Here is a 23,676-nt window from a genome sequence, read left to right on the forward strand (position 1 = left end):
GCTTCTACTTCTTTACACAAACGGGTCAAGAAAAGTAGAAGCTGGAAGCAGCTTCTGCTTCCACCATCCAAACAGGCCCTATATATTTCAAATTTGATTTCTTAATATTCATATAGTATTATCAGATGTAATTAATTTTTTCTAATGGACAGTTATTTGATAATGAATTGAAATTTGATTAAATTATATGAACAGTTTGATTATAAATTTATTTATAAAATATTTTGTATATTATAAATTGGTAATATAGATAATAGATTTTTTTGCCATCTATCTATAATTTTTTTCCTTTAAAAATTAGATCATTAAAAAAATTGATATTTTATTTTTGATTTTCAAATTAGATGAGCTCTTAAAAGAACAAATTGTGACGTTTTGAGAGAGAGAAAATTAAAGTTCAAAATTACTCCGGGCTTTGATCAAACACAATGCCAAACAGCCTTTCAATCAGGAATATCAGCAAGCAATTTGAAATTAACTAATTCATTGCAACCACATGAAGCGTTTATATATTTCCTACAACCTACTATGCACATTTCACTCCTTACTCATCCCCTTCACAAATACATCATCATCGCAGGTTCTACAATCTTTCCATTTCTTTGCATTTCCCTTTTTCATCCACCACTTCCACGCTGATTCATATTTTTTCCATTTCATTCTGCCGACCAGATGGCGAGTTGAGTATAATATTATGCTGCTGCACTATCACAAATATATAATTACCCTTGTATCACAATTCGCATGTAGGCCATTATCTTCGCTTCTGTTTTCCCAAGCACGACTTCCGCTGCTCTGCAGAAATATCAAATGTGAGGTACATTGAACTTTAGGTGAGTAGACCAAACAAATAATGGAAATGAATCATATGCTATTGTATGTTGTGACCAACCTTTGTTTGTGGACTTGGTTAGTATGGGGTAATCAAGATGTAAAGCAGGCATGCCACTCCTTCACGGGTTACCTAATATTAATGTAAGCACATATTTAGAGGGGAAAAATAGTGTCCTCAATCTATGCAGGCTAATATTAGATTCAAAATGCTAAGAGTAAATTCATAAAAAGAAACTCAGATATTAATTTTCAAGTGTAGACTGAAGGATTATATGTAGTAAAGGGTCACTAGATGAGAGTTTATATCACGTACCTTCTTCCTTTTGTAGGGACTGTACCATCAGCATTTATTACTGATAGGTAAGATTGCAGGATACAGTGATCACGGCTGCAGCTCCTTCAATTTGTCAAGAACCTGTTTCATCGTTGGCCTCACAGGGAGTGATTCTACTGTGCAGGCTGCGGCTAGTCTTAGCATTCCCAAAAGATTTTCATGAGGACCAGAAGCCCACAATTCCAGAGAGAACATTTCAACTGGGCGTCCTTCCTTGATCAGCAACCTGGCCCATCCAACTATGTTGAATCCATTCCCATAATTAGAAAATGATGGATCAAGGGACTTCTTCCCTGATATTAATTCTAACAACACAACACCAAAACTATACACATCTGCCTTATCAGAAACTCGACATGTGGTTGCATATTCTGGGGCCACATATCCAAAAGTGCCTGCAACATTAGTAGTAGCGTGGGTCTCAGAGACCTCGAGAAGACGAGCCAACCCAAAGTCGGAGATGTAAGCATTAAGCTCCTCGTCAAGTAAAATGTTGCTAGGCTTAATATCCCGATGAACTATTCTTGGCACACACGAATTATGAAGGAAAGCAAGAGCATCTGCAATGTGAATAGCTATCTTGTAAATCACTGGCCACTGCGCAAGACTGCCAGATTTCTCATGTATGAAGGTTTCAAGATTTCCACCAGAAAGATAGTTGTAGACAAGAAACATCTCTTCTTCGCCAACATAGTACCCAATAAGCGTTACAAGGTTTTTATGTTGAAGTCTTCCTAATGTTCGTATTTCGGCATCAAATTGCTGGATTCCTTGAAATCTACCAATTGATAGCCTCTTCACAGCTACAATAAAGCCTGGGGCCAATTCTGCTCTGTAAGTTGAGCCAAAGCCTCCAGCTCCAATCAGGTTGGAAATGCTGAAATTTCCAGTTGCTTCGACAACATTGTCATAATTCAGTTCCACTGGGGTATCAGAAAAGGTCACCAGACCTTTTATCCTTAAGCTAGTGATTCTACTAAGCTTTCTCCTGCCGTGAAGGAAGACCAGAAATACCACAGCTAGAACAAGAAGTACAAAAGATGCAGAAGAGACCATCACTATGACAAATGTCCTTAGCTTGCTTTTGTTGCTAGACTTGTGGACTGCAAGTTGGACCGGATCTGAAGCCGGTGGCATTGAGTATTGGTCCGGGCATGAATTCAATAACTTATTTCCTATAAAACTACTGCAATCAGTGAAATTTTGAAAATGAGGTATATGACCAGAAAGATTATTGAAAGAAAGATCTAGCTGAGTTAGACGGGAAAGGTTTGAAAAAAACAAAGGTATCTCTCCAGAAAATGTATTATGATCAAGCAATAATATTTCGAGATTTGATGCATTCTCTAAAGTCAAAGGAATTGATCCGGTCATGCTATTTTGAGACAGGTTTAAAATCATAAGAGAAGCCAGATGACCGAGTTGGCGGGGAATTATGCCTGAAAAATTATTCTCTCCAAGAAGAATACCTGTCAAATCCTCTAACTCGCCTAATTGATCAGGTAGAGACCCTGACAGCCTGTTTTTGCTCAAGTCTAGACGACGAAGCATCTTTAAACTGCCAACCTCGGCAGGAAGCGAACCTTCAACCAGATTGTCTGCTGCTACAAGCTCTGTTATCTTCAGACAATTAAGAAGCATCTCAGGATATATTATTCCAGATATACGGTTGGCACTCAAATTTATGAAAAAAGTACGAATGTGATTACAGCCAGGAAACAGATTACCAGGAAGAGAGCCAGTAAAGTTATTGTTATTCAAGAACAATTTATATGAAATCACACCCTTCGCCAAAAACTCATTTACAATTGAGAATGATGTCAGCGGGCCAACAAAACTATTCCAGCTGAAGTCATGCGCAATTACGTAATTATCCACTATTATCTGTTCAATCCAGATAGGCTTGCCTGAGTATGACTCCTGAATAACGTTCTCCTCATCAAGTAATTCATTATAAGAATTCAAGCTACTACGACAACTGGTATTGCTGAATCTTGGAAGCAATCCAGATAAAGAATTTCCACTGACATTGAAGTATAACATACAAGGAACAGGAAGTTGCAAAGGCAACACTCCTTGCAAGGCATTGTCACTCAAATCTAGAAATGTAATATTCTCACACCTTACCACTATGCTCTCATGCAACAGACCAGTAAATTTGTTCTGCCCCAAATTGAGCACTCTAAGTGAACATGACTGGTTCCAATAACTAGGCAATTGTCCCCCAAAATTTCCTCTTGGAGCCCACAACACATGAAGATTCGGAAGTGAAAACACCTCATACGGAATACCTCCTTCAAAAGCATTAAATTCTCCTCTAAAAATACCCATAGAACTATCACCATCTTCACTAAAATCAACTAAGTTTGTCAGCACAAGAACCGAAAGCTTCAAACAATTCCCCAACTCTTTCGGGATTTTATCAGTCAAACTATTTCTCGAAACATCAAGAACTCTAAGTTCTAACAACCCCCCAATCTCCTCCGGAATCTGACCTTGAAAAATATTACCATCTAACAAAAGTGTCCTCAAATTCAAACATTTCCCAATCTCCCCCGGAATTTGATCGACAAAGAAATTATTAGACAACTTCAAATGAATCAGAAACAAACAGTTTCCACCAATCAACAATCCCCTCGTTAACCCATTATTAGACAAATCAATCTCACTCAAACTACCAAACCCTATCAAACCATCAGGAATCTGACCCGACAACGAATTATTCGACAAATTCACAATCACAAGTGAAGACATGTACCTTATCGAATTCGGAATAACCCCAGAAAAATTATTCCGTTGAAGCTCAAGAACCCGAAGCAATCGGAGATTTCCCACTTGCACAGGAATCTCACCACTAAACACATTATCAGGAATCGACAAAACCCGGAGCTCACTCAAGTCCCCAACTGAGCCGGCGAGATAACCGGAGATATTTCCGGTGATATTGACGGCAATGACTCTCCCGGTGAGTGAATCACAGGTGATTCCATACCATTGACAATGATCAGTGTTTGATTTCCAATTTGTCAAGAGGCTAAAAGGGTCATCATAAATGTTCTTCTTCAAGCTTAAAAGGCTAGTTTTGTCTTGTGAGACTGAAGCAAGTAGAGTGGTAGAGTAGATGAAGAAAAAGAGTGTGAAGAGAAGGTGTTGAGAAAGTGCCATCGGGAAGTGAAATGAAGTTAATGTGAATTGGGGATCTTTGCGAGTATAGTAGATGGTATAGATACAGAGTTTACATCAAAGAACAAGGGGGTAAAAGACAAAGATATCGTAATTTAAGTGAATTTAATATCAGACACTTCACACAGTTCAGAACAGGGGTCAAGGTGTCACTACTTAGAAACAGGGGTCAAGGACGACACAGACAGCGGCTATGCATTTAAATATACTGCTCTTTGGATTATTTTTTATACTAGCCTTTAACCCGTGCGAAGCACGGGCGGGTTTCGCACGGGCGGGTATATAATTCGTAATTTATTATTTATAATTTAAATTTTAACATCATTTTATTAGTATTTTAGTATTAACGGATTGAATTTTAATTAAATTATATTATTCAGCTGACTATATTTTCACCCGATTATTTAAAAATGGACAAACCCTAATATATATATATATATATATATATATATATATATATATATATATATTAGGGCTGTTATACAGCCACCGTTGGATAGCAAACCACCAGATCCTGTCCGTTGGATGAGAAGGACTACCCGCAATGAAACATTGCAACCCCGCAATGTTTCATTGCGGCCGCAATGACACATTGCTGGGTTGTCAATACCCGCAATGTTTCATTGCTGGGTGTTGGCTACCCGCAATGTATCATTGCGGGGAGCTTAGTGAAAAACTCTTTCCCTCAATACCCTTCTGCCACATGCATTTATATTTTATTTAAATAATATTAACTACTTATTTATTTATTATATTGTTTATATTAATATGTGTATTTTCTTTTAAATTTTAAATAATATAAATTACTTATTTATTATATTATTTATATTAAAATAAATAGTTTCATTTAAACTTTTAATATTATAAACTATATATATAAAATAAATATTTTTAACATCTCACAATACTTTGTAACTGAAGTGAATTTATTTATTATAATATTTGTATTAAAAATATTTTTGTTTAAATTTTAAATAATTAAACTATTTATTTATTATATTATTTAAATTAAGATAAATAATTTCATTTAAACTTTAATAATATAAACTGGTTGAATGAACTAAAAGTTTTTAAAACAGCCCGCAATGAGATATTGCGGGGAGTTGTAACCGGTCTTTTTGTTTAAACCCGTTTTCTTTTTCTCTTTCAATTGTGCCGTTTCCCTCATTAAGTTTTAACTCGGTTCTCGACTCTCCTTCTCTCTCAGGCAACACAATTGCAAGCGGCGATTAGCTCGGTTCTTGGCTCTTCCTCTCTCAGGCAGCTTTCTCAACTTCCCCACGGTAATGTCTCTCTCTCTCTCCATCTCTCCCTCCCTCCCTCTCGCACTTTCGCCTTCTAACCAGTCATGTAGCTGAGACTATAATACATCTAAAGTTTGTCTCGTAAAGGGGTTTAAATTTTACGAGATTACTACGAGAGATTTCTTACAACCAATTCATTACATCAGAGATTCGCCGTAGTAGAGAATTCACTACAACAGAATAGTTTTATCTTTATCGAGCAAATTAACAAGTTTCGCCGTAGTAGAGAATTCACTACAACATCCATTGTCAAATTGGTTTCTTTACTTGTCTTGAAAACGCAAGGTACAAGGTCCGAATCTTTATTTGGTTGTTTTGGAGTAAAAAAAATAAACCCCGCAATGAATCATTGCGGGTATCTTTTAAAAAAAAAAACACCCCGCAATGAATCAATGCGGGGTCTATTTTAGAAAAAAACATACCCACAATGACTCATGGCGGGTGTCTTTTTCAACAAAAACTATCCACCTCAACCCACCACCTTGTTAATCAAATTTAACACCCCGCAATGAATCATTGCGGGGATGAAAATTATGTAAACTATCCCCACAATGAAACATTGCGGGGATGAAAATATTACTTGTTTTGTTTAAAATATTTTAAAAAGTTTAATAAATTGTAAGAATTTATACTACTTTAGCTAAAAAAATATTAATATATGTGTTCTTACTAATATTTCACTAATTTAAGTAACATTTATTAATAATTTAGATATTTTTCTTTGATTTGTTTTTGTTTGAGTATTATTGATTTGCATTTGTTCGAATATATATTCAGAACACTACTTTTACATACGAGAACTGGAAAAAGTTAATAATTTGTCAAAAAAACTCTTCTTATATGTTCTTAATAATATTCGACCAATTTAAGTGATGTTAATTCATAATTTCGATATTCATCTTTGATTTTAGTATTTTCGAGTATATTTGAAAACACTACCAGTACAAAAGAGAATTGGAAAAAATGAATAATTTGTAATAAAATAATTCAACTTTAGCTGCAAAAAGTAAATCAACCTTAAAAGAGCATGTGAACTATGTAGTTCAAACATATGTTCGATATATTTAAGAAACAAGCAGTAGTGTTCAAATAAGTAAAATTATTCGTATAGCAAAAAGACATAAAATATTTAATAAGATAAAAATATATAGAAATTAGATAGAAAATTATTCATATATTGTACTAAGAAAAATTAAAATTTTCTCATTACTTCTAATATTAACAATATTTTTAATATAATTTAAAATGTTAAATAAACTCTACAAGGCATATGATATGTGAAAGGAGGGGTAAAAGGGTCCAAGGAAAAAAAGGAGACTCCCAGCAATGAAACATTGCGGGGACTTGTATCCCAGCAATGATTCATTGCGGGGACAAGTATACCCGCAATGTTTCATTGCGGGGTTGCAATGTTTCATTGCGGGGAGTCTCTTTTTCAACCGTAGGATCACAGCAACGAGTGGTTATGATTTGGTGGCTGGAAACCGGTCTTTATCCACCGGTGGCTGTGGACCCCGCAATGAATCATTGTGGGATATCTTTTAAAAAAAACATTTCCGCAATGACTCATGGCGGGTGTCTTTTGCAACAAAAACTATCCACCTGCTTGAACCACCTATTAAATGAAGATTTAACACCCCGCAATGAATCATTGCGGGGATGAAAATTGTATAAACTATCCCTACTTTGCTTCATTGAGGGGAGGATAATATTACTTATTTTATTCAAAATATTTAAAAAAGTTCAATAAATTTTAAGAATTTATTCGACTTTAGCTAGAAAATATTAATATATGTGTTCTTACTAATATTTAACTAATTTAAGTAACATTTATTAATAATTTAGATATTTTTCTTTGATTTGAATTTGTTTGAGTATATTTGAAAACACTACTTGTACATACGAGAATTGGAAAAAGTTAATAATTTTTCAAAAATTATTAAATTTTAACAAAAAATACTAATTATATGTGATCTTACATATTCAACTAATCCAAATGATGTTTATTCATAATTTCGATATTTATCTTTGATTTGAATATGTTCGAGTATATTTGAAAATAATACTAATACATAAGAGAATTAGAAAAAGTCAATAATTTGTAATAAAATAATTCAACTTTAGCTACAAAATATTAATTAACCTTAAAAGAACATGTGAACAACATAGTTCAAACATGTGTTTGATATATTTAAGAAACAAGGAATAATATTTAAATAAGTAAAATAATCAGTATAACTAAAAGACATAAAAAAGTTAATAAGATAAAAACATAAAGAAATTAGATAGAAAATTATTTCTACATTATACTAGGAAAAATCAAAATTTTCTCAGTATTTCTAACCTTGACAATATTTTAAATTTCATTTAATAATGTTAAATGATAACAATTTAATGTAATAAATTGTATAAACCATATGATATGTGAAGGGAGGGGTAAAAGTGTCCAAAGAATCAAAAGGGACTCCCTGCAATGTTTCATTGCAGGGACTTGTATACCCGCAATGATTCATTGCGGGGTCTTTCATACCCGCAATGTTTCATTGCGGGGTTGCAATGTTTCATTGCGGGGAGACTTGTTTTTAACCGTAGGATCACAGAATGGAGGGACGTGATTTGGTGGCTGGAAACCGGTCCCTATCCATCGGTGGCTGTGGACTGGTTTCCATATATATTATATACTTATATATAATAAGCGTAAGGGAGATAATTTGGTCGCATGGTCAAATGGTCCAAAAGCTTATCATCCGTTGGATCGTATATTGGACAAATAAGCACCGTTAGATTAGAACAAAATTAACTTCTATTTCTATAAGGCAACTGATATCTACTTGCATGTTTATAATTCTTTTCTGAATCCAAAACAGATTCTGTCTTTCATGTGTTTATGATTTTTTTAATTTAAAATAAATATTTCCTATCAGTTTTATTTGTAGAATCATATAAATCGCACCATCTTTTTCAAAAAAAAAAGATATAAATTACACTGTCACAATTTTTATATAATACATTTTATAATTAATAAGCCGGATTTATGTGAGGAACGAATACAAAAACTTTTTCCTAATCCAAAACATATTCTACCTTCTTATTGCATGTTTATGATTCCTTTTCTTAATTCAAAACAAATTATGTTTGTCAATTTTAATCTAGAGCCATAATTTAGAAAAATATTTAAATCACATTATAATAATTTTAAAATAAAATACATTTATAAATATATTCTAATAGAAGTTGGCCTCACATATTCAACTCAAAATTTTATTAAAAATTGATAGAAAGAATTTAATATTTTGGCATGATACATACGAGAAAAGGAATGGCTTGATTACAATGGTTTATTTGAAGCCATTAATGATTGTGCTGGTGTATTTACAACAGTTCTAACTTACAAACAAATCATAATTTCAAGTTTTATTTTATTGAAAATTTTGATTTATTATTTATAAATTAAATTTTTTCGCACCATTTAAAATATATTTGAAAAATTTATAAGTAATTAAAAAGCTCCCGTGCCTTGCGCGGGCTATAAGCTAGTATATATGGTCTCCATAGAACTTTACTCTCTCTCTCTCTCTCTCTCTCTCTCTCTCTATATATATATATATATATATATATATATATATATATATATATATATATATATAGGCTCATGATCAAATAGAAACCACTCTTAAAATAAAAACTAGAAACCAGTTTCCCTACCACTATTTATAACTACGGGTATCACTAATTTATACTGCACTAATCACTGTTTTTATACATTATGTAAAAAGCGATTTTTATTATCAAAATTGAGAAAATCTACTTATCTAAATTATTGATAATCGATTATAAATGATTAATTTCATCTGTAGGAAGGTTCTTGGTGGTAGGAAGCCGCAAGAGAAGTAGGATGATGATAGTAAGTAGTCGTTAGTTTTGTAAGTTATGATGGAAAGTGTATGTGACTATTGGTGATGATAGACAATGGTGGCAAGTCATGGAAACGTTTGGTAATGGTGCTAAGAGGTCCATTATTACGATTTGGGTGAAGATGATGGTCATATACGTTGCATATATGTATGTATATATATTTATATTCGTGAGATATGCTATATATAAATTAGTGATATGTTATGTACAAATTAGTGATTTCTGTAGTTAAAAATAGTGATAAAAAACTGTCCGGAAACTGGTTTTTAGTTTTTAGGCTAATTTGGTTTCTATTGGAGTAGGACTCTCTCTCTCTCTCTCTATATATATATATATATATATATATATATATATATATATATATATAGTTAAGTTCTATGGAGACCACTTTTTTTGGAGACCATGGAGACCGTTTATGTTCTGCAAGTAAAATATGCATAAAAACATTGCAAAACTCATAATTTTGCAAATCATGTTGTACAAATATCATTATATCATATAAAATCTTGAATATCATGTATGTTTTGCATGCAGAATATTATAAAATATTTTATCCTGCGAAATATGTTTAGTTTGCAGAACATTTGTTCAATTTGCTGAACATAGATGTTCTTCAATAATTTTAATAAATTGGTGATATTTATAAAGCTTACTTCACAAAATAATGTATTTGATTTGCAAAATTATGTGTTTTGCAATATTTTTATGCAATATTTTACTTGCAGAACATAAGTGGTCTCCACGGTCTCCAAAAAAAGTGGTCTCCATAGAACTTTACTATATATTATATATATATATATATATATATATATATATATATATATATATATATATAAAGACACACACAAGATTTTAATACATTTAATCCGAATTTAGTAACGTAGATTTAAAAATAAAAAAAATCAGAAAATTCTAATATTTTCCAAACATAGCCGATCGTGTAATACTTTTGAAAGATTTAGTAAATCAATCGAATTTCAATATAATTTTGTAATTTTGGTTTTTTGACAACAATAACTTTTAAGATTAGAGTTGGAAAAAGTTATATAATGGTTCGTGTTTATATTGAGATAGAACACGTTAAAATTAAAAAGAGTTATATGAAGGTTCTTATTAAAAGAAGATGTTCAAAATTGTATATTTATAATTTTATTCATAACATCATTATAATTTTATTTATAACATCATTATAATTTTTTTAATGAAATATTATATAATAATGGATTGTTATGAGTGTTTTTAGGATTTGAAACTGTTTAACAATATAATACTAATAGACTCCACATTTGTAGACTTGTAGTACCAAAAGGAGAGTACCAAACCAAAAAATATAACTAAAATCTTGGACTACAAATTATACCCATGTTAGCTTATTATAGTATAGTATAGATACTCGTAGGGCTGTAAAATGATTCGGGTGATCCCGGGTACCCCTATGCTCAGGTACTGGATCATATTATTTTTAACTTGTCCAGATTTGGGTCTGGGATCGTTTTATTCGGATATAAACCGATCCCGGGTATTTGAAATTCGGATCTGAACCGGATATGATCCAGTATCGTATTTTCTATTTTTTAACCGGGTAGTTTATGATCCATCAAATATGAGCCGAATATGACCCACTAACATCAAATATCATTATTATTTCAGTTGTTCAAATAATTATCATTTAGTCCAAGTAAACATAATATCATAAAGTATAATGATTTTAAATTAAAACTTATAGTTATATGTTGGTATATATCATTTATTAAATATATATGAAGATAATAAGCATGATCACATTAAATAAATCATATTTTATGAAGATATAAACTTAAATAAGATATTACAATTTTATAAAATGATGACTATTTACTTGCAAATATGATGGTGTTAAAATATAATATGTATTAGAGTTTGACTCGAATATGAACCGTGGATCATATTCGGTTATTCGGGTAGGATCGTATTATGAAAAATTATATGAGACCGAATCTGAGCGGGTATAGGTGTGCTTGTATCCGGGATCATACATTATACGGGCTTAATTTTGTTGCCAGATTTGGATCGTTTTCAAAACAGATATGAGACATGTATCATATTTTCGAGCCGGATATGAGCCGAGACACCGGATAGTCTGTATCGATTTACAGCCCTATATACTCCTATGTATGGGTAACCAAAACTTCGGTTCGGTTTAGTTTTTGGGTATCAAAACTGAAACCGAAAGTCTTCGGTTTTAGAAATTGAAAACCATAACCGCAACTGAACCGATGCTTTCGGTTTTAAAACTTCAGTTCGATTTTAATCTGTGTGGTTCGGTTTTAAAACCGCAAAAAAATAAATTAGCATACTTCCAATTTAATAAATAAATTAGCTAACTAGATTAATGATTGAGGAGAAAATTTGAAATTTAAACCATCTCTTGAACAAATAACTATTTATGATTGGGTGCTGATTTATGCACACCCTAAATGTATTATGCACACCCTATCTCCTTTTAAGACCATTTTGTCCTTATTATGTGCATTTTAGAAATATTGTTTTTTTAATTCTGCTCACTGCTATGTCAATTGCAGAAAACATTTGAGTTAAAAGTAGAACCAGAAGTGAAACTCAAAGGGTCAGAGGGTAGAGCAATACTATGAAGTAAGAAATTTCAAGTGCTGAATATGAGATTTCCAGAAGATATTACAAGCTCCATCAATGCTTTGTGTGACTTTCAAGCTTCATTATTTAGTTTAGATTTTAATTATAATTTTTGAAGATCAAGAGAATAAAATGTTAAATGAAGTGATAGTTTTTTTTTTTTTTGAAAGCAAATGAAGTGATAGTTATTCCACTTTTTTACATTTTATGACTTTGATTTAGCCTCTGCATGTTTATGAAAAAATATCTGTGTATTTGAAACTCCCTTGTGCTGCTGGAGAAGATATATTTTCTTCAAATTTTTATTTTATTGTAGCATTTGATCTATAGTGTTTAATGCAGCAGAATGAAAACAAACATATGGCAGGATAATTGTTTAAGTATTACTTAATAGGGATATTCTGGTCCCAAAAAGAGATAGGGTGTGCATAAGTACATTTGGGGTGTGCATAAATCAGCACGCATGTTCAATTGTATACGGTGAATGATAATATAAACAAAGGCCAATCATATAAATTAACTTAATGATACCATACTTATAATAACTAAAATATTTATTTGTGCTTTATTCACTCTGACAATTATACTTATATGTTTAAACTTATAAGATTTATACCCACTGCTCCACTATTACTGTACTACTATACTATATACAATTAATATATTAGTTGATAACTCATAGTATACTATGAGATATTAATTTAGTGTATATATTTTTGTAATAAAATTGTATAAATGAATATTATTTATTATTTTATTAATATTCGGTTCGGTTTTCAGCAATTCGGTTTTCACTTAAAACCGGAACCGCATCCAATAGAATGGGTTCGGTTTTAAAAATTTTGGTTTCGGTTCGGATCGGTTTTATGCGGTTCGATTCTTTATCGGTTTTACCGGTTTCGGTTTAAATTCGGTTTTTTGCTCACCCCTACAGTCATTTGAATTATTTTTTGTACGTGTTTTGAAGTTTTAACCGTATGTTTAAAATTATTATTATTTAGAAATATTTTTAAATAAAAATATTAGTGTAGCATGCAAAACTTTTGAAAGTTTCTAAAAATCAAATGACTAATATATCCAAATAGAAAGAGCAGCTTATATAGTTCAAAATCTAGTATTTGTAATTTAAATTTTATAATATTTATATACTGTATATTGGTAGTTTAAATAATTAATATATTATTATCAATCCATAAAAGTTTTTCTAATATTAATACGTGATAATGTGTTTATCGATTAATTTTAAATTAATATTTTTCATATTTCATATATCTTTACTTGTAAGAAAAAAAATATGATTAATCGATCCATATTTGTCTTCAAATCATGATGAAATGTGCACTCTTATAAAACATATTTCACTGATATTTTTACAAGGATTTAGTAATATGACTAATTCTAATATGAGTAGTAAAACTAATGTTATTACGATAGCACGGAATGAGAAAATAACAACTGAACTCTCTTTTGAAAAACTTATTCTGAATGTAAAGCGAATGCATCCAGATAAGGCATCTTGTCCGGACAGCCATAACACAACATTTTTTCAACATTTTTAGCAGCTTTGCTGAACTCTCTTTTAAAGAATTTATTCTTAATGTGAAACAAATGCATCCAAATAAGGCATCTAGTCCGGACAGCTTTAACGCAACATTTTTGGCAACTTTTTGATTATGATGTATTTTTGTGTCTTGCAAGAGTTGGCGTGACGAATGCATGTTCCTAAGACACTAATGTAGTTCATAGCTCGAAAAAGGATATGTGGAGTCTCCAAGAGACTCCAGGCCTAGTGCACTTTGTAATATTTTGTACAAGATTCTAAGTAAAGTACTGGTCAATCGGTAGGAGAAAATTCTTTTTCATGATCATATTTGAAGAACAATTTGTGTTTGTACCAAGAAGAAATATACAAGATAATATTCTTGTTGCTTTTGAGCTAATTCATTACATGAATCGAAAGAAATAAGGTTAGGATGGAGATATTGCTTTAAAGCTCGGCATAAATAAGGCTTATGATTGTGCAAAATGGGAATATTTACAAGATCGAATGCATATGATGGGTTTCTTGGAAGTGTGGATCAAGTGGATTATACTATGTGTTACTGTTATGGCCAAATATCAACTCGGAAGATGATTGCATAAATCCCACCTTAATTCACGAAAAAGACCGATCTCCGGGATCGTCCTCGCCCATTACGTGGACCTCACCATCTATGTGGCCCAGGAAGTGAGGACCAGCAACAGATGGACCCGGGTCAGCAGAAGGGTCCTCGCCCAGTATGGACCCTCGTCCTAGGCATGTGTCGGCCTCGCGGCCCAATAACTGACGACCCATCTTCAAGGAGTCCTCGCCCTCTATGATGAGGCCTCGCCCAATGCTTACCTTCCTCGCCATCAGCATGGTCCAGGGCACAAGGCCCGGCGTTAGATAAGACCCGGTCTTCAGCCAAGTCCTCGCCCGATATGGAATCTCGCCCTTAACGTGGGTCAAGTCACGCGGCCCAGGTCTTCGATGGGGTCCTCGTCCTCAGCTATTGAGTCCTCGCCCAATACGCTTCTTCCTCGCCCAGTGCGGAATGGACCAGATACGCCTGCTTCTCAGGCCTGATTATTATTGTTTTATCTTGGGCCCAGGCCCACCATCAGCCTCGCCCTAAGAGAGGACGGAGGGCTAGCCCATACAGCTGAGTCTGAGGAGGTCCACCTGGGCTAGTGCTGGTCAGCCCACCTAGTTCCATGCTCCTCGGAGGAGGCTGGGCTCCAGAAGCCCACGTCCGTCTGATCTAAGGCGGTGGCCCATCGCTGGAACCAAGGAATGAGAAACCTATTCTGATTAGGTTACTTGTTTCCCAAGAACTACGTCTGGCTTGATCCCTATAAATAGGGTACGTAGGCACATTGTTTGGGGAGAGGTCGCAACCCTTGCAAGAGCGAATACTCCTTCGATCTTGTGAGAAAACCCTAATCCCCCAAACGATCTCAGCCAAAACCAAAATCACCACCCATACTCCGTCGTCCGCCGTCATCGTTCACCACAAGTTCCAGCAACCCTCCCCGAATCTTGTTATCACCAGATTCCTCCGTTAACAGTTACTATGGTTTCATATTCTATCTCCTTTAATGATACAACTATAGGCCTTATACGGTTGATTATTGATTAGGGGACTCTGCCAAGATGATCCCATTTCACCTTATTAGTTTTTATTATGTGTTGGATGGTTTTCAAATTCATTGAGGAAAGTAGCCAATAATGATACCATTTATGGGGGCAAAATCAATAATATAGCTCATTCGATCAACCGAAAAGTATTGGAACAGATATAAATTTATAAGACATATAAGTCTGCATTGTAAAAAAATAAAAAAACTTAGCGCTTGTTGCAAAACACATGTTGGAATTTCATAAGCAACCCAAGTTTGTTGGTTGCAAGAGTCTGCAAAAGCAAGGTACTTTCCAGACTGTTGTATAATGAAAGCAAGTAAAAATAAATGCTCGAGTTACATATGAGAAGGTATTAGGGAAGCAAAGGAGAATTTGATGAAGGATTATAAGTGAGTTTCAGGTGATATTTAGTCGATTGATATTTGCAACGACTTATAATTGAGGTAAAGATGATTATCATGTCGAAAATAAGCCTTATATAAATGTCATCTACGAGTAAATACATAATACATATATTTGATAATAACGTGTTATGTGTATCTACATAATAAATAATTGATTTATTAATACATCTTAAAAATATATAAAATAATAAAACCCACTTAACAAAGATTAACAATAAAAATAATAAAATGACTTAAATTATATTAAATTGCTTGTGTATATTTTGAAGAAGAAAATCCGGAATATGCTTATATTGAAAAATGTAGGAACTGAGTTAGGGCTCATTTGTTTTGAACTTAATGAAGCTGAATGGGTGCCAGCTTACCGATTAATGTAGGTTAAGTTTGTTTGGCTATCATTTTTAACATCCTGAATCATTCATATATTGCTGACTCGCTCATTCTAAAATTCGTGAAAGAATCATTCAGCGGCATGCATATCGCACTCTATGTTAATTTTCAACTGTGAATCTTATAAACTTTGTATATTTTATTTGTTTGCTACATTTGATATATATATGTTAAAATATTCCAATTTTTATTTGTAATCAACTGAAAATAATATAATCTTTCACAAAAAATTAAAAATAATATAATAATAATCAATAAAATTTTCAACTTTATAATTATTTTTGAATAATAATATGTGTAATATTTTTTTTATACATGTTTAAATAAGTTTCCATCTTATTAAAAATCAAGTGATATATATTTCATTCAAATTTGGATAAAAAAAATTTTATTGACAAATTATCATATTTATAATATATTATTCAGATTTTTCAAAATTTATTCACCAAACAATATTATTCATTCAGAATTCAGACGATTGATTCATTAAGATCATTCAGATATATTAATCATTCAGTTCAGATTTGCCAAATGACCCCTTAGCTTAGACATGGATTATAAATTACAATAACAAATCATCAAAGTTTGGTAAAATTGTGCGAAGAGAATAATATAGAGGTAGAGGTCGAAAGCGAGGGAATTGATTAAGAAATGTTGAAGGAATCAGAACAGAATTGGAGAAAACAAGTGAATTGCAATGTTGAGCGTCTCCATTCTCTGTTGTTTGCGTCGGAATTAGCTCTCCAGAAGCGAGATTTCAGTTGCGCTCAAACCCTGTGTCTCCGTCTCATCGGTTTTCTCGATTCCCGCGTCGCAAACGACGTGGATGAGTCGTTCGTCCTCCCTATTCGCCGCCAAGCCATGTCGAATCTCCTCGCTGCCACTACTTCCCTCGTTCCCATCTCCGATAGGTACACTCCGGTGCTCTTTCCGTCTCTTCCATTTCTTAACACTTTTTTACGATACGTAAATATTGTTATATAATTTTCATTTTTTGAATAAAAATAAAATAATTTATGAAAGTATACATGTAGGAGTATTAAAATAAGTGTCGACCTGAGATGTTAACTATGTGAAGGTACTGAGGGAGTAATTAATTATTAATCGTTTTTGTTTCCTTTGCCTTCAGCCAAGCATTTGAACAAGCTGCCACAAGTCCAGGCATTATTTTTCGCAAGCAACAACATTTCGACATTAATAAGATTATGCAGTTAAACTACTCTCAACTTGTGTCAAACCAACTGGTATCCATTTAGTTTCAAATAACATAGTTGCTTATTATGATAGTTTTTCAACGACCAAAACTTATAACCATTGCATTCTGGTTCTGGATCAGGAAAACGAAAACCAAATTGGTACTAGGGACAATAATTTAAGTGGCAACACTTCAAAACTTCTTATACAGAAGAACTTGGATGACTTTTTTGGGAACTTGTCAAGTGCCAATGCGACCTCCGCTAAAGCTTCTGTTACCCGCAATAATAACACTTCCGATGATTGCATTGTTGTGGAGAAGCCTCCTTCTCGTCATATTAACTCTAGGGATCTTGGTGCCTCTACTTCGATTAAAGCAGAGGAAGAAGAAAGGGCTCATGGTACAATTTTGGGATCCAAGAGAGCTTACGTTGAAACCAGAAGCACAAGAAATGAAACAGCTATGTCTCCATCATGCGATGGACAAGGGGATACTGATGTTTCTGGAAATGGATTTGTGACTGCTAGAGCAAAACTGGTATTGGCTTAAACAGCACTAGTTGATATCCAATAATTATGTGATACTTGCATTGTGACTTGGAATTTATTATCTGTCATTGATTTTACTATCTTGCAATTACCACACCACTCTGTAAATAATCAGCTCTGTCTTGAACCTGGCCTGAACTTTGTCGTACTCATTCCTTCTGCTTTTAAACTATTAATAAGAATCTGTCATGAGTACCATTAAAATTTGTATAGGCCAAAAATCCAGCAAATGTTTATTGTATACAGATACAAAATTTTGCTGTGAGAATCCAAAATATCAGTTGATGCATCTTTCCTCTAATTTATATCAAAGATAGTAACCGTTACGATTGGAAATGAACTATTTATGCCAGGGTTGCTGTTTACCTTTATAGACTGTACTTATTTAAAGGATAGTAATGTCATGAATTGCTTACATTAATTTTTAAATATACATAAAACCATGCTAATTGGACATTTTTTCAATTTGTTCCATAGGAAATGGATGCCAGAAAAAGACGAGGATTGGGTGGAATGCAAAGTCCAACAGTCTCCCCACTCAGCGATAACAGTGGGAACAACAGAGGGTGTGGTAATAGATCTTTCGGATACACACGTCGTGGAATTCGTGGTAGTTTTGTTCCCCCCATCAGATCCAAAGAGGGTGGTGTGGGAAATGTGACTTCACGTATTGCTCGACCTGCTGGTAAAGGCAACGATGCATTAGATGACTCAACGCAGAGATGGTTAGTGAAATAATTTCGTCTCTTTTAGAAAATTTTGTGAAGTATTTATTGTTCTTGTGTTCACATGATGACTACCACACCAGTGAAATGTTTTTTACTGGAGCCTCGTATTTTTAAACATGTTTTTTTTTTAATATTTTCTGCTATTATTGGTATCTATGTCTTTGACATCTTGTTGATATTTTGTAGTTTGGATATGCTATGTGGTCCAGATGGTGAACTTCCAGAAAAATTACGAAATCTAGAGCCTCGCCTTATAGAGCATATCAGCAATGAGATAATGGACCAGGATCCTAACGTTCGGTGGGAGGATATTGGTATTTACAGATAAAAATTCATTTTGATGTATCTACTTATATGTATCATATTTTTTTGTTCTGATCTATTTTCTTTACTTTTTATACGCTGCAGCTGGCTTGGATCATGCCAAAACATGTGTTACTGAGATGGTTATATGGCCTTTGTTACGTCCAGATATTTTTAAGGGATGTCGTTCTCCAGGGCGTGGTCTTCTTTTATTTGGCCCTCCTGTAAGTCTTTGGATAATCAACATCTGAGAGATTGGGCTTAAATTATTCATTTAATCACCTACATTACACTTACAAATAGGGAACAGGTAAAACGATGATCGGAAAAGCTATTGCAGGAGAGGCCAAGGCAACTTTTTTCTATATCTCTGCCAGTTCATTAACCAGCAAATGGGTATGAGCCAGTTCCTCTATTCTATTATGGCAGAATCCTGCTAGTACTACTGATATCATTCTAATTATCCTGTGAAAGCTTGTAGATGCATTACCAGTTTACCACGTTTAAAATAATAATCATCAGTCAGTGGTTATTCATTCATGGAGTAGAAAAGGAAATGTGTGGATGCATTACCACGTTTAAAATAATAATCGTCAGTCAGTGGTTCTGATCATTCATTCTTTTGGTAGAAAGGGAGCTATGTGGACATTGTTCTACCTCACCTATCACATGATCCTTAAGTGCAAAATTTTGATAATAAGAGTTATACGTATGTAAGTAGGTGTCCTGACAGACTTGTAACAATGATATAAGATATCTGTTAAATTTATCATCAGCCTTTAAAATATGCTTAGAATGCCCTTAACTTGTAAGTGGGTATCGGTCATTTCCTCTAGTCTGTTATGGAAGAGTCCTGCTATATCTACTGTTACTAATTACAATGCTAATTTATTTATATTTCTTATGATGCTGTTATATGTACGTCACTTATAGATGTACACCAACATTTGAAATTATAATCCAACATTTGAAATTATAATCGTTAGTCAGTGGTTTTTATCATTAATTCATGTAGTACAATTAGAACCACATGGGCATTGTTTAACATCATTGTCACATGATCCTTATGTGCAAATATAGATCAGAAAGTCCTATATAAGTAGGTGTCTTTGCATCTTACTTCCTTTACGGACTTGTAACAATGACTTAAGATATATGTTTAATTTTTTTTTTTTGCCTTTGGAATATTTACTCTAATGCTGTCATGCTGATGCCAACTAGTATATTTATTATTGCCTGATGTTTAATATGTAGTGTTCTGGTAGCTATTGAAATTTTGAAAGTAAATATATACTAGCCTTAAACCCGTGCGGGTGAGTATATAGTTCAAAATTTATTATTTGTATTTTAAATTTTAACATCGTTTTATTATTGTTTTAGTATTAATGAATTAAAGTTTGATTAATGAATTATATTTTCTCTTCAACATTTAGCTCTCAGTAGACGTAACATTTACTGATATTAATATGTGATCATGTGTTTTTCTATTAATTTTAAATTATATTTTTCATATATCTTCATTTGTTAGAAAAAAGATATTATTTATCGCATTCTTTTTGTTTTGGAGTAGAAACATTAGAGTTAATAAGGGTTATGTGATAGTTTGTGTTTGTATTGAGGATAGGTTAGATTCTTCGTAAACAAATTTAAATGTAACTGCATCTCATATGTGTGAACTGTGAAGATAAGTTAGAAAAGAACTGGTTGGATTTTGGAAACACCTGATCTCATGAATTGGTGTTTTGCTAATGCATTCAAATGCATTTTTGATAGTTACTAACTAGATATAGAGTAGTATGATAGCAATCTCGTCGTCACTTCTTTTTCTGTGTGTGTTGACGTTTATGACAGCATGCATGGCCACCATGCTGCTTGTATTCTTTTGTGCTCATAAATTTACATGTCAATGCAATTGTAGATTGGTGAGGGTGAAAAACTAGTGAGGGCACTTTTTGGGGTAGCCAGTTGTCGTCAGCCAGCTGTAATATTTGTGGATGAAATAGATTCACTTCTTTCGCAGGTAAGTCTTTTATTAGAATAATAGAATTGAACAAGAATACAAAAACCTGAAAAATGTAAAGTGTAAAATGGAAGTTTGAGTTCATGCGTATAGTACAGATAACATGTATAATGTCACACTAACATGCATATTATATCAGTTTGGCCATTAGATAATCAGCCTCATTTTCTATCTTTAAGTCATTGTTTCTGAACAGATAAATTTATTAATGGACTTTCTGTGACTAGCGCAAGTCAGAAGGTGAACACGAATCAAGTAGGCGTCTGAAGACACAATTCCTCATTGAAATGGAAGGCTTTGACAGTGGGAGTGATCAAGTGTTACTTATAGGTGATCTTTCGGACCTCTTTACTAATTTGGCATTACAGAATATTTAAGAACTTGCTTGGTTTTATATGGTTTTGGTAGTCTACTTTTAGATTATATCTTAATTATATAGTCTGAATCAGGACACCAATGTACTCTCACAGAACTTAAATAAAACAGAATCACTTTAAAGAAAATAGGATATATTTCTACAAGGCCAGCTGAATTCTGAATATATGGCATGAGACAGTACGTGATGTTTTAGTAGCTTATTAAAACATGTTCGAAGGTTTAAATATCGTTTCTTCTTTTTATATGATCAGTTTATTTCAGTTTATCTGCATACAATAATTTAATACATCACTTGCTCAAGTTATTATATAATCAGCAGGAGCAACAAATAGACCCCAAGAACTAGATGAAGCAGCTAGGAGGCGACTTACTAAGAGACTTTACATTCCCCTGCCTTCATCAGGTGCACATATTAGTGCAGTTACGTTCTCCTAGAAATTGCTTTAAATATATAACACTCGCTACATCTGTTTTTGGGGACTTAGATGCAAGAGCCTGGATTATAAGGAACCTCTTACAAAAGGATGGATTATTTAAGCTCTCAGAAGAAGACACAAACACCATATGTAAACTTACAGAAGGTGTCCTTTCCACACTACTCGTTAATTGACTTAATGACATATGACTGTTTAAATCCTATCTTCTTATATATTTTCTTCTATTCCAGGATATTCAGGATCTGACATGAAAAATCTAGTAAAGGATGCATCTATGGGTCCACTCAGAGAGGCTCTAAGACAGGGTGTTGAGATTACAAAGCTAAACAAGGAGGAAATGAGGCCAGTTACACTACAGGTAATATAGTTAGAATTATGTCAATAGATATGTCTACAGACATGTAGTATAGTATTATGTTCCAGTTCAGCTCCAGAATTTATTATTAATTTTTTTTCTTGTAGGACTTTGAGAGTGCATTGCAAGAGGTGAGGCCTTCTGTTTCTCTAAATGAGCTTGGTATCTATGAAGATTGGAACAAACAATTTGGAAGTTTGTCCCTGTGAAGACAAAATTGGTCTTAGTGTATCGCTAGTTGCTAGACTTGGTACACCTGAAATTGTAAGATTCGAGTAGCAATAGCAGATGAGACATGATTATGATGCGGGATTGCCGAACTAGTTCATCCTGGTACTTTTCACTACACATGCACTAGCAGTAAAGTAATATATTTGCCTAAAGTTAAAAAAGAGAAAGCATTAAAGAGCTATTCAAAATTTGGAAAGTGCGGTATTCATATTATCATATCTACATCAACGGCTACTTCTTTCTAATTGACTAGAAGCACTTTGAATCTTTTTGTGGCAAGTGATTATGAGAATTATTAATTAAGTAATGATTATTGTTATGATTTTTCCTAATCTGTTTGGTATAATCTCATTCTATTTCTCTATTGATTTATTATATTTAGAGCATCTCCAAGAGCCTCTTCATTTAGGCTCCTAACTTGAGATTTGAGGAGGGAGAGAAAAAATGTTGCTCCAAGAGACTCTTAAGTGGCTCTTAAATCACTTAAAGCTTCTTGTTTCTCTCTCCTCTCTCCTCAAAGTTAAGAGCTACTATATTGCTCCTAACTTATTTTTTCACAATAAAAAAATCCTTCCCTCCAATTCACCTCCATCTTTCCATCTCTTTTGTTATAGTGGAGTCCAATATATGAATAAAATATGAAATAGAGAAGAGATGTAGAGAGTATTGTTGGAGTTTACACTCTTAACTTTGTCCTAAATTCGTAAGAGCCATATTTTTTATATTATATTTAGGAGCCAGCAAGTTAATACATTACTAAGAGTTTGAACTCCAATAATGCTCTCTATACACACTCTTAAGACTATATTTTATTATTACTTGAACTCCACTATGACAAAAGTTCAAGGTCACATGGTGAGAGTGAATATTAAATTATAAAAAACAAGTTAAGAACCATGTAGTGGCTCTTAAAAGAGAGGAGAGAGAAGAGGCTCCTAGTATTTTTAGGAGCTACTAAGAGTTTATTGGAGCTCATTTTTTCTTATCCTCCTTATTTTTGGTTTTAAGAGCCAGTTTAAGAGGCTATTGGAGATGCTTTTAGAGCATCTCCACGAGACTCTTAAATTGAAATTTGAGGAGGGAAAAGAAATTGTTGATTCACGAGACTCTTAGTGGCTCTTCAATTTCAAATCATTAAGAGCCTCTTGTTTCTCTCTCCTCTCTCTTCAAAGTTAAGAGTCACTACATAACTCTTAACTTATTTTTTACAATAAACTATTCATTCCCTCCAATTGCATTCAAATTTTTGTCAATAAAATATGAACTTAAGAACAAGTATAAAGAGTATTGTTGGAGTTGAGACTCTTAAATTTGTATTGACTT

General features: G+C 33.2%; 2 protein-coding genes across 5 annotated transcripts; one reads left to right on the forward strand and one right to left on the reverse strand.

Annotated features, from left to right (window-relative positions):
- Positions 1–380: 380 nt before the first annotated feature.
- LOC108205264 (LRR receptor-like serine/threonine-protein kinase RPK2) lies at positions 381–4,505 on the reverse strand. Of its 3 annotated transcripts, none has more exons than XM_017375151.2 (3): positions 1,148–4,505; positions 893–964; positions 381–790 (listed from the first exon to the last, which is right to left on the reverse strand). In XM_017375151.2, exon 1 carries the CDS (start codon positions 4,331–4,333, stop codon positions 1,217–1,219), a length of 3,117 nt encoding a protein of 1,038 aa, XP_017230640.1. In that variant the 5' UTR covers positions 4,334–4,505; the 3' UTR covers positions 381–790; positions 893–964; positions 1,148–1,216. The 3 variants fall into 3 exon arrangements, with proteins under 3 accessions (XP_017230640.1, XP_017230639.1, XP_063947804.1); XM_017375150.2 differs by having other exon boundaries at positions 381–795; XM_064091734.1 differs by having other exon boundaries at positions 381–795; positions 893–962; positions 1,145–4,505.
- A 12,206-nt stretch (positions 4,506–16,711) lies between these two features.
- On the forward strand, positions 16,712–22,566 carry LOC108201257 (ATPase family AAA domain-containing protein FIGL1). Of its 2 annotated transcripts, none has more exons than XM_017369618.2 (13): positions 16,712–17,069; positions 17,288–17,402; positions 17,495–17,890; positions 18,379–18,626; positions 18,816–18,943; positions 19,038–19,156; positions 19,236–19,328; positions 20,851–20,952; positions 21,180–21,282; positions 21,650–21,733; positions 21,816–21,911; positions 21,998–22,125; positions 22,230–22,566. In XM_017369618.2, exons 1-13 carry the CDS (start codon positions 16,810–16,812, stop codon positions 22,329–22,331), a joined length of 1,974 nt encoding a protein of 657 aa, XP_017225107.1. In that variant the 5' UTR covers positions 16,712–16,809; the 3' UTR covers positions 22,332–22,566. The 2 variants fall into 2 exon arrangements, with proteins under 2 accessions (XP_017225107.1, XP_017225061.1); XM_017369572.2 differs by having other exon boundaries at positions 16,717–17,069; positions 21,647–21,733.
- The last annotated feature ends 1,110 nt before the right edge of the window (positions 22,567–23,676 follow it).

Source organism: Daucus carota, chromosome 1 (genome assembly GCF_001625215.2).
Source record: "Daucus carota subsp. sativus chromosome 1, DH1 v3.0, whole genome shotgun sequence".
Classification (NCBI taxonomy): Eukaryota; Viridiplantae; Streptophyta; class Magnoliopsida; order Apiales; family Apiaceae; genus Daucus; species Daucus carota.

Bases quoted from the DNA above. Each gene is read 5' to 3' on its own strand.
- LOC108205264 (XM_017375151.2), bottom strand. From the start codon at position 4,333: ATGGCACTTTCTCAACACCTTCTCTTCACACTCTTTTTCTTCATCTAC.
- LOC108201257 (XM_017369572.2), top strand. From the start codon at position 16,810: ATGTTGAAGGAATCAGAACAGAATTGGAGAAAACAAGTGAATTGCAAT. The intron at 17,403-17,494 runs GTATCCATTTAG...GTTCTGGATCAG, and splicing joins AACTTGTGTCAAACCAACTG to GAAAACGAAAACCAAATTGG. The intron at 20,953-21,179 runs GTAAGTCTTTTA...TTCTGTGACTAG, and splicing joins TAGATTCACTTCTTTCGCAG to CGCAAGTCAGAAGGTGAACA.